The 11,387-nt window shown below is 40.6% G+C and overlaps 1 protein-coding gene across 1 annotated transcript in view; it reads left to right on the forward strand.

Annotated features, from left to right (window-relative positions):
- slc25a28 (solute carrier family 25 member 28) overlaps nucleotides 1–4,536 on the forward strand; it is a 44,617-nt gene extending 40,081 nt beyond the window's left edge. The window contains exon 4 of the mRNA XM_078223123.1: nucleotides 3,279–4,536. Within this exon, the coding sequence (XP_078079249.1) occupies nucleotides 3,279–3,799 (521 nt within the window). The 3' untranslated portion in view covers nucleotides 3,800–4,536. The remainder of the gene's footprint in view (nucleotides 1–3,278) is intronic.
- Nucleotides 4,537–11,387: the final 6,851 nt, after the last annotated feature.

The following is an 11,387-nucleotide window of genomic DNA, read 5'->3' on the forward strand; positions in this document are numbered from 1 at the left end:
TCAAATCTGTGCAGTGTATGTAAAACAATAGTTTGTCTCCTCCTTCTGAGCCTAAACTGATTTGTATGGGTTTTAATGGGCATGCCAAGACACTTGTAATATATATTCATAAATCACGCCATCCCTGAGAATCAAGAGTGTGGGTACACTTCCTTTAGATTACTTTCAAACCCTAGTGTATAAAAAGATTTTTTGTATAAAATGTTTTCTTTTGTTTGCTATCAATAACTGGCATGCTTTTTGAAATCTCATCCAAAGCATTTAGGCACAAAACAGTAAGTCCTTTAAAACCATTAAGTGGTCACTGCATTTATTGTGCTAACCATTAAGAGTTTGTGCATGTTGAGCTGAGTAGGGATTAGTGGTTTACTCAGGATTTAACACCTCAAAACGTTACATATTTAAAAAATTTTTTTTGAGCTGGTGAGTTTCTTTCACAAACTTATAGGGCAACTTGGCTCTAATCTGACGACTTTTCAGGCTGAACTCCTTTCAGGATTCCAAAATTACATTTTTAAAAATGACAAAACATTGAAATACTTGCTAAATGTGGTGTTTTCACAAAAGAACTTCTGACTTAATTCCAAAGTTTTCTTCAAAAAGAAAAAGCTGAGAATGAAAATAGTTAGCTTTGGAGCGTGCTGAATAATGTTTTCTAGATAGAAGAGTGATTGGCTGTCTGTCCATCAACAGTCCATTGTGACTGGGTGGGCTGGCGTACTCCAGTCTGCAGATTGCAGGAGCCATTCAAACACCACCAAATTACTTAACAGGAAAGTGAATCTACCTTTGGCAATTGTAGCTTCAGGTGCCTCAGCCCCAAGCTTGAATTCCTTTCCTACATCTGTCTCAATCTCTCCTTTTCCTTTAAGATGTTCCTTCAAAATTGCTTTTTTTGGGCCAAGGTTTTTGTTGTGTGGCTTAATACCTCTATGTGGCTTGGTGTCAAATTTAGTTCCATAACAATCATGTAAAGTACTTTGAGATGTTGTATTACATTAAAGGTGCTATATAAATGTTATTTTGAACTGTTTTATAACTTGACTGCTTTGGAAGTGCTGCAGCTTATAAAATAGATATTTCCAGCTGGAACTTTGCATTTTAAAATATAATTTCCTATGGCTCAATGGGGAAATGCATCCGCTTGGTTGCTTTTGCTTTTAATCACTCAAATTTGCCGGCTTTTGCAAATCTGAAGCGTTAATTTGATTTTATATTAGGGCACTTCAAATGACAATAGTGGGCCAGCTAAGCAGGGTTTGCAGGAAGAGCGAAACCGACCAGCTTTCTGCTGTAGGATGTGAGTTCATATGCTGGGAAAGGCCAATGAGTGGATTTGGCTGAGATGTTGGAGGTGGAATAGCTTACTGAAAATGTCAAGGATCGTAAATAGATAACCATTGGAAGAAGTACCTGTAGACTACTGACATCTGCGGAACTGTACCACAACATGGCCAGCATTCCATTGTGATACATAGTGTTATACACTATATTTAATTTGTTTTAAGTTGCTAGATTCATTTGCATTAGGTGCTGAATAAGTTACTAAATCCGACTCCTTAAAGCAGTTTTAAATACTAATGAATAACTGCCTCATTTTTAAATTCTGTTACCTGCTTTCCTGCTACAATAGTTGGAGCTAAAAAGCGCTCTGCAAATGCCCAAGAGTTTATTTTTATTAAGGATTTTTGCACGGAATTGAAATCTGCAGTGAGCATTGCTATCTTTCTCCAGCACTCTCCACAGCCTTGGAGTTTAATAGTGGCTGAATCTTGATGTTTCCTACTGCATCACTTAGTTTTATTTCAGACTACATTTCTTGGAGCTATTGTAAACAGTTGAGATCAGTGCATAGAGAAGGGCCAGGTTTGAAGTGTTAGCTGCCGCAGTAATCGTTCTTTGTCGATCGCTAGTACATTGTATCTGTACCATTCTGTTTTTGCCAGATTAATTACAGAAATACTTGAGGGCATCTTGTCCATTTTCTGGTTTGTTTTCTTCCTTTTAAATCCATGGGCCCATTGTCTTGGGCCTCTGTCCAAAATGGGCCAAGAGTATTTGCATCATTCCGACACTGCTCCTTATCAGCTCGTTCTTGCTAGCACTTTTCTGACACATTCAACAGTAAATGCACATGGTTTGTTTATTCATTTGTTTCAGTTTGACCTTGTTTCTCACTGTTTTAAAACTTCAAAAATATGGCCTTGTTGGCCACGAATAAGAGAATGGGGCAGTTTTCCCCCTTTGATACTGTAGTGCTTCGAGTTCAATAAAAACCACCCTGGAATTTTTACTTGTCAGCATTTTATGAATTAGTAGGTTTCTCGCACTTAAAGGTTTCTCTGAAGCCTCGGGGGAAATTCAAAATGTAGTGCATGAACACAGCAAAAATTAGGTGAGTAGTGGACAAATAACAGGCTTAGGATGTCAATCTTATTGATGTATTGGAGGTGGGGAAGTTGAGGGAGATAGGAATTTTTGATTTGATTTCAGTGTAGAGAGGAAGTGTACAAGGTGGAGTATTTGCAACTTTGGCAGAAAAAAATGAGCATATTATCTGTCATAGTATCAATAAATTAATCCAGTTTGAGTTTTAACTCCTGATAAACATTTTTAATCATTCTTTTTGTTCCTGCCCAGCTGATGGTGGGAAATTATGCATCAAACTATGACCGATGACAATGTAAAGTATGGTTTGTTTTTAATGCAGTTTGATTTCAGAGTTCAAATGGAATTATGCTGGGCAATTTAACCAAATCCAAGATTTTTTTCATGTGAGCCATGGGCGTTAAGGGAATATGGGGCAATGGCATGTATATGGATTTGGTCTTGGGTCAGCCATGATTTAATGAATGATCGAACAGGTTCAAGGGGCCAAACGTCCTATTGTGTTAATTTTGAGTATTTTTAGTATGTAGTCATTGTACACTTGAATTAGCTTTGCACATTTGACGTTTACATTGTGCATTGCAGAGTAACCATTTCTGGTGAGAGTAATAAAACCTTTATCTGAAAAAAAAAAGTAACTTTGACCTCTTGGCACTTGGAAATAAATTGTTTTGTTGTGCTGGCTGGTGGGTTGGGAGAAAAGTTGCTGACTGTTTCACTAACTTGTTTTCCATTCTCTCCCTTTGTTTTAATGTTTTGCTTTTGTTGCTCTAACCCATCTCTCTTTGACATGGCCTGCACACGTGACCTGGGATGCCATGGAATTCGTGTCCACACCTGCTGTCTTCGAACTGGAACCTTTTGTATTAATCCATTGTCAAACTGCATAGTGGTGAAGCAAAGGATGCAGATGTACAACTCCCCCTACAAACGTGTCTTGGACTGTATGAGGACAGTGTGGAAAAATGAAGGGGCTGGAGCATTCTATCGAAGCTACACCACCCAACTAACTATGAACATCCCCTTTCAAGCTGTTCATTTCATGACTTATGAGTTCCTGCAGGAGAAGTTGAATCCGCACAGACAATACAACCCCTCCTCGCACGTGCTCTCGGGAGCTATGGCAGGGGCTGTCTCAGCAGCGGTAACAACACCACTGGACGTTTGCAAAACACTACTAAACACGCAGGAATCCCTGGCTCTAAACTCCCTCAATATCAGTGGACATCTTTCTGGTATGGCAAATGCCTTCAGGACGGTTTACCGGCTGGGTGGTATCCCAGCATATTTTAAGGGGGTTCAGGCCAGAGTTATCTATCAGATGCCATCTACAGCTATTGCTTGGTCTGTGTATGAGTTTTTCAAATACTTCATTAGCAAACATCACCGTGAAAGAAGGTCAACTTACTGAAGTTCAATGAGCCAGCACTGATGCCATAGAAACTTATTTGGACTGCATTACTCCTATCTTTCCATTGTTGCACCCTTTTTAATGAGAGAATCTGGCAGTAGAGCTGATCCAAGCTGCACTCTTCAATTGAGTAAAATTATCTCCATGTCTCCTGACCACATAATGTCAAACCAAAGTTTGTGTATTTGTTGTAACATCTGAAATGACAGGTAGACTTGGGCCGTTGTCGACAAGGAAAACGCACAGGTACTTGCTGCTGGCACAAGTGTTGGGCACATTTGAAGGCCAAATGATTGTTTTAAGATTTTTCCTTTTGGATACTTTTTTTCCTCTCCATTCTCTCCTCCAGTTTCCTGGGCTGGTTTAAACAATGTTTTTTAAAAAAGCACATACAAGTTTACATGTTTAGCAAAGCGTCACCTGTTGCGCCAATGTATGTATGTGTCCTGTATCATCAGATAGTTCGGAGTACTTAAACCACTGCCAAGGTAGGCATCAAACTGCTTAGCACAAAGCGAATACTGTTTGTTTTTAAAACTGTATTTCCCTGCACTCTTTGTACTACATCAAGCTTTTTCATGCCTACATTTGCATCAGCGATGTACCTAAATAAGAACTGAAATGTAGCCCTTTATATTCACTGGAATATTATTCTGGAATTCTTTTATCCAGCTAAATTCTTTGATGTAGAAAAAAGGGTTTTCACAAGGAAGATGATTAAACAAAAAGCCAAGAAATGTTGTATTGTCATTTCTCAATATTTTTTCTTTGCTCCTGACACTGGTGTGTTATGGTGTTAACACTTGGATTTTGCACACTCACCATATTGTGTAGTAAAGATTTGGCAACACATATGCTGATTGTAAAATATCTTAACATTTGAGTTTTTTGCCTTCATCCTGCATGACATTAATTTGCTCACATGTACACTTGGTCCACTGATTTGCAGCGTGACCTAATGCTACAAGACCAAGTGCGGAAATTGGCAATTAACCTCTTCAGAACTCTGCATCACCACAAATCCTAAAGGTGACTAAATTGAAGGTTTTAATTTTATTACAATGAGTATTTGAAAGTGAAATCCAAAAGAAGCATTGCACAATATAGAATAGTTGTGATTCTGCTGTAACAATCGCGGGAAGCTTTCACCAGGAGACGAGTTCACTAGGTCCATATTTTTGCTTTCACATGGTTAGTAAATTTAGACCATTTGATGCAACATTAAATTCAGATTAGAGCCATTTGCTTAAGAAGTTTCAATCCTTTTTGGTTGCAAGTAATTTGAAAAGGACTGGGGGGGTGGGGTAAATCAGGTGCATGGAAAGCTACGACTAAAACTTCCATGCCAGTCATAAAACCTCAGGCTAAGGAATTTATCACTGCAGCATTCATCAATTTAGATTTCCAAGTTTTGGAGGAGAGCAGCATCTTTGCTCCCCCTCCCATATGGAACAGTACCTGGCTTGTTTCATTGTCTTGAGGGAGGGGTAGTGAGTAATAAAGTCTTGGTTTCTATTAGTCAAATATCTATTGAATTCATTGACTTCAGGACTAGTTTCTTAGGAGCAGTCACAATGGGCCAGTTAACCACCACCTACATTCTCTGGAGCAATTATTACTTTTTCGCCTGTGTTATTGTCTTGGAGTATGAAAGGTTCATGTTTAGCAAAGCTTGGACTGAGCTAAAACAAGTAAATCCCATCATTGCAAATTGTATTAACTAAACCTAGTTAGTTGTAGGCTAGAAAGTTATCACACCATTGCTAGATTGTTATTGATAACTCAACGGGACTTAAGTCCTTCAGGGAATGAGAACCTGCTATCCCTATTGTTTCTTGCTTACATGGAACTCCAGCTTCTAATCAGTGTGGTTGAGTTTATGCCACTGAAGCAAGCTACACAGGCATTTAACATTAACTATAGAAAGCTCTGCTTCAGGGCAATTGTGAACAATACATTCTTGTTTTACAACATCTCGCACATTTTAATCCCTGTTTTACATTTGGTCAATTTCATTGTTCCTTAGTAGCTCCAGTATTTTTGATTTTGATTTTTCCCTTTTCAACCTATTTTGGTTTCAGTATATTATAGACATATGTGATCTTAATTTCTTTTAATAATACAGTTGACCCTCATTGCTGTAGTAGATTCTCAACTGGTATTGTGTTCAAATTTCAGCAAGGGACAGCTTTAACCCAGAGCTGATTGTCCCAACAATGGCTAATAAAACAATACAAAAATCTGGGCTGACAGTAAGTACTGAGGGAATGCAATCTTTCTGATATGTTAAGCTTGAGGCCACAGCTACCTTTTCAAGGAGATATAAAGCATAATGGCATTATTTCAGAGATCATGATGGAATTTTTCCTCTTCTACAAGTTATCCCTCTGTCATTCTCACATTGCTGTTTGAGGTCTTAGATGTGGAGATGCCAGCGTTGGACTGGGGTGAACACAGTAAGAGTTTTAACAACAGCAGGTTAAAGTCCAACAGGTTTATTTGGTAGCAAATACCATTAGCTTTCGGAGCGCTGCTCCTTCGTCAGATGGAGTGGAAATGTGCTCTCAAACAGGGCACAGAGACACAAAATCGAGTTACAGAATACTGATTAGAATGCGAATCCCTACAGCACATTTCCACTCCATCTGACGAAGGAGCAGCGCTCTTAAAGCTAATGGTATTTGCTACCAAATAAACCTGTTGGACTTTAACCTGGTGTTGTTAAAACTCTTACTGAGGTCTTAGAGTCAGAGTTGTACAGTAATTGCTGTAGTAGATGCTCAACTGGTATAATGTATTCAAATTTCAGCAAGGGACAGCTATGACCCGGAGTTGATTCCCCCAACTATGGTGACAATGGTTACCTCAATCTTTCTGCAAGAGTTTGTGTGGAGTTGTGTTGAGTTGGGGGTTGCATGGTAGCACAGTGGTTAGCACTGCTGCCTCACAGTGCCAAGGATCCAGGTTCGATTCCTGGCTTGGGTCATTGTATGGAGCCTGCAAGTTCTCCCCATGTCTGTGGGCTTGCTCCGGTTTCCTCCCAGTCTGAAAGACGTGCTGGTTAGGTGCATTAGCCATGCCAAATTCTCCCTCCGTGTACCTGAACAGGTGCTGGAGTATGGCGACTCAGGGATTTTCACAGTAACTTCATTGCAGTGTTAATGTAAGCCTACTTGTGAATACACGTAAGTAAAGGTTGTATCAAAATAAGGGAGGAATCCAGAGGAGACTAAACTGCGTGCTGCTTGTAAAGGTGTATATAATTTTTGTTAGTCCTGGTAAGGCCAAGTGGAAAATGGCAACGGAACCACAGGACTGAAAATACAAGAATATAAAGGAGCAGAAGTAAACCATTCAGCCCACTGAACCTGTTCTGCCATTTCAGTACGTTCATGGCTAATCTTGGGCTTAAGCTCCACATTCCTGCTAGCTGTCAATATACCTTGATTCTAAGACCAAACATTTGTACATCCCAGCCTTAAATATAAATTGATGGAGCATCCACAACATCTTGGGGTAGTAAGTTCCAAATATTTGCAACTCTGAAGAAATGCTCCTCGTTGTGGTCTTAAATGATCCACCCCATGTTCTTGATTCCTCAGAAGTCTCACAACACCAGGTTAAAGTCCAACGGGTTTATTTGGTAGCACAAGCCACAAGCTTTCGGAGCACTGCCCCTTCATTACCTGATGGGCAATAAATTTCCATCTTGTCTGCAATTCTCATGTCAAGAAAAAATAGTTTTAATAGATTTCTTTGGCATTCTTGTGTGAATGTCTCCCAGCAAAGATCAGTGGTGTTCTATGAAGTTCCTTCTTGCTAGGACTATTTCTGTATTCAGTTTAACACTATTTTACAATGATCAGTACTTTAATGATGTGGTCAAATCCACCTTCCCATTATTTTCAAAAGCCCTTCTAATTCCTTCTATGTTGCTAACTCAAGATTGCCTCTCAAATTAGCTGCAATTCATAGAATGAGATGTTGGGTTGGTTTAGATTGCACTGCTGTTGGATTTAGTGAAAGAATTACAGAATGGTTACAGTACAGGAGACCATTCAGCCTAACATGACTGTGCTGGCTCTCTGCAAGAGCAACCCTGCTAGTCCCATTCCCTTGCCTTTTTGCTATACCCCCAGCAATTAAGACTAAATTGAATAAGTAACTTAAATCACAATTGAAGCTGCTTCCACTGAACTACGTCTGTGTCGATATGCGCGATCTTCTTGGAGATCCTCTCCAGTCCAACGCCGGTCAGTCCAACGCCGGCATCTCCACATCATCTTACTGTGTTTACCCCAGTCCAACGCCGGCATCTCCACATCATCCACTGAACTAGGCAGTGCATGCCAGATCCTAAAAAAGGATATAATAACATTGGAGGCAGCCCAGAGGAGATTTACCAAGGTAATTCCTTGGCGTTTAGAAGAGTGAGGGTTGACCGTATTCAAACATATAAGATCCTGAAAGGCTTGAGGGTAAATGGTGGCATGTTTTCACTAGTGGGAGTGTCACGAACAAGAGGACATAGCTACAAGATAAAGGGCCAGTCATTTAAAATGGAGGTGCGTAGAAATTTCTTCTTGCAGAGAGTGGTGCATCTGTGGAATTCTCTGCTCGTTGGGGGGGGGGGGGGGAGGGGGGCTGGATCATTAGAAGTATTTAAAGTGGAGGTGGATAAACAATTGATCAAAGAATAGAAGGCTATAGGGAAATGGCACAGAAGTTGAGGCTGGCATAGATCAGCCATGATCGTATTGAATCGTGGGGCAGGCTTGAACAGCCTAGTGGCCAAATCCTGCTTCTATTGTGTTCAAACCGCTTGATGTGATTTTTAAGGGTTTTTCATGTCACCATTGTTTCTAAAAATCACTAAATCTGGATCCTCTTCAGCCAATAAGAATATTATCCCCATATCTGCTCTGTCTAGATCCCCACTGATTTTGAGCACCTTCTCTAAGGTCAACAATCCAAGCCTTTTCAGTCCTCATCACTGGAGTTTATGAAAAGTCTAACTTGGTTTTTCTACTAAGCTGAGCGAGTACCAGCAAAAATAAAAGCAGTTGAGAGAAAATTACTAAATATGAATATATAATTAACAAGATTCAAAATAGCGGTCTAGGCTCCCAAGGTATTATGATTAAAAATGAGACCTGCTGTTCATGGAGCATGCCAGTATTTGTGGTTTGTGACCCCAACTATCCTGCCCCATCAAAGGGGGGAATGATGACTGTAAGGCCCCAAAAGAAACCTTTATTAGAGCAGAGAAAGTGGCTGAAATTTTAATAAAACCAAAAAGGCAAGGGAACACAACTTTTTTTGAATCACGCTTTGAGCTGGCACCTCTATTTTTGAAGTAAATTGGTTTTATAGGATATTGAGATTGCCTTAATTCAACAAAACAGCCAGGCATGATGTAGATTACTATAGCAAGTGGAAGTGGAGTCGTTGTACAATTACGTTAAATTCATGTTTGCATACACTGTAGAAAATGGATCTTAACTGAATAAAGGAATCCCCAGGGTGTGTGATGGAAAACACCTTGCACAGTCAGGAGCATAAACTGAGGCCATTGGGAACATCAAAGTAGAGGATTTTAAAAATTTCTTACATTCTCCAAAAATGAATGTGTTCTGCCCTGACCTCTAACCGAAATCCTTATCATCCATAACATTCAAACTTTCTAATGACCAGGAAGATATGCTCAAAATGAAAGCTATTATTGTTCGTATGTCCAGATTGTGTTCGCTTGCTCCGAATTGGGCAACGCTAGCACAGTGATTAGCACTGCTGCCTCACAGCGCCAGGGACCCAGGTTCAATTCTGGTCTCGGGTGACAGTGTGGACTTTGCACATTTTCCCCGTGTCTGTGTGGGTTTCCTCTGGGTGTTCTGGTTTCCTCCCACATTCAAAAAATGTGCATGTTAGGTGGATTGGCTATGCTAAATTGCCCCTTAGTGTCAGGGGGATTGGCAGGGTAAATATATGGAGTTACAGGGTTAGGGTCTGCATGAGATTGTTGTCGGTGCAGGCTCAATGGGCCAAATGGCTGCCTCCTGCACAGTAAGGATTCTATGATGCTATGAATTTTCTGGACAAAATTCTCCTTCACAGCTATCCTTAATGTTAAGACAGGACTTGGTCTCAACTGGGATTGTGCGATGGCCATTCTGACCAATACGGTCGTGGACAGGTGCATCTGCAGCAGGTAAGATTGACACTGAGGTCAAGTGGGTTTTTCTCTCTTGATTTCCTCTGACAGCTGCAGGCCAAGCTTAACTTGTGTCCTTCAGAACTCTGCCAGCTCAATAAGTCTTGGTGCTACCAAGTTATTTGGTGTGGGCATCGAAGCCCCTCACCCAGAGTGCATTCTGTCCTTGATACCCTCAGTGTTTCTTCCACGTTGTGTTCAACGTGGAGCACTGATTCACAAACTGAGGCAGGGCTGTAGGTGGGAATTGGCAGGAGGTTTCCTTGCCCATGTTTGATCTAATGCCACGAGACTTCATGGTGTCCACAGTTAATGTTGAGGGGTCCCAGTGTATACCACTATGTCGTCACCACTTCATGGGCCTGTCTTGTCTTTGAGACAGGACTCACCCAGGAGTGGTGATGGAATGGGACATTGAAGTATGATTTGGTGCATGACTGTCAGGTTGTTGCTTGACTGGTCTTGGGACAGCTCCCAATGTTGGCACAAATTTTCAGATGTCAGGAGAATTTTAGAGTTTGCTTTTATCAGTTCCTGTGTCTTGGGGTCAATGCTGGACGGACTCTGCTTTTATTATTTTTTTCAACTTTTCTGTAGCAGTTTTAGATAACAGTAGTTTGTGAGATTGTTTTGCAGGGTAGTTAAGAGTCAGCAACATTGTTGTGGGTCTGACGTCATATGTAAAAGACCAGGTAAGGACAGCAGGTTCTTCCTTTTAAAGGACATCAATGAACCAGATGCATTTTGTGAAAATCCAGTAATTTCATGATCATTACTGAGGCTCTAGCTCCTCATTGCAGATATATAAATTAATTGAACTTAATTTCCACAAACTGCCATGATGGGATTTTAAACTATTATCTGGATTACTAAGTAGTCCTGGACTATTACTAGTAACATTACCACTGCTGCAGCTTTCCACAGGAAGTGACTGGAGGAGGGTGGGGCACCCCTGTGGGTCTGGAGGGTTAAGTTAATTTGAAGGTTGATGAGGTTAAGATTCCACTAGACGTCATTTAGCACTGTATCCTGGATATCTCCGTAAGAAGTCTCACAACACCAGGTTAAAGTCCAACAGGTTTATTTGGTAGCAAATACCATAAGCTTTCGGAGCAATGCTCCTTCGTCAGATGGAGTGGTCTCTGTTCTCAAACAGGGCACAGACACAGAAATCAAATTACAGAATACTGATTAGAATGCAAATCTCTACAGCCAGCCAGGTCTTAAATGCACAGACAATGTGGGTGGAGGGAGCATTCAACACAGGTTAAAGAGATGTGTATTGTCTCCAGACAGTACAGCTTGTGAAATTGTGCAAGTCCAGGAGTCAAGCTGTGGGGGTTACTGATAATGTGACATAAATCCAACATCCCGGTT

The sequence above is a fragment of the Mustelus asterias genome, chromosome 11 (genome assembly GCF_964213995.1).
Source record: "Mustelus asterias chromosome 11, sMusAst1.hap1.1, whole genome shotgun sequence".
NCBI lineage: Eukaryota > Metazoa > Chordata > Chondrichthyes > Carcharhiniformes > Triakidae > Mustelus > Mustelus asterias.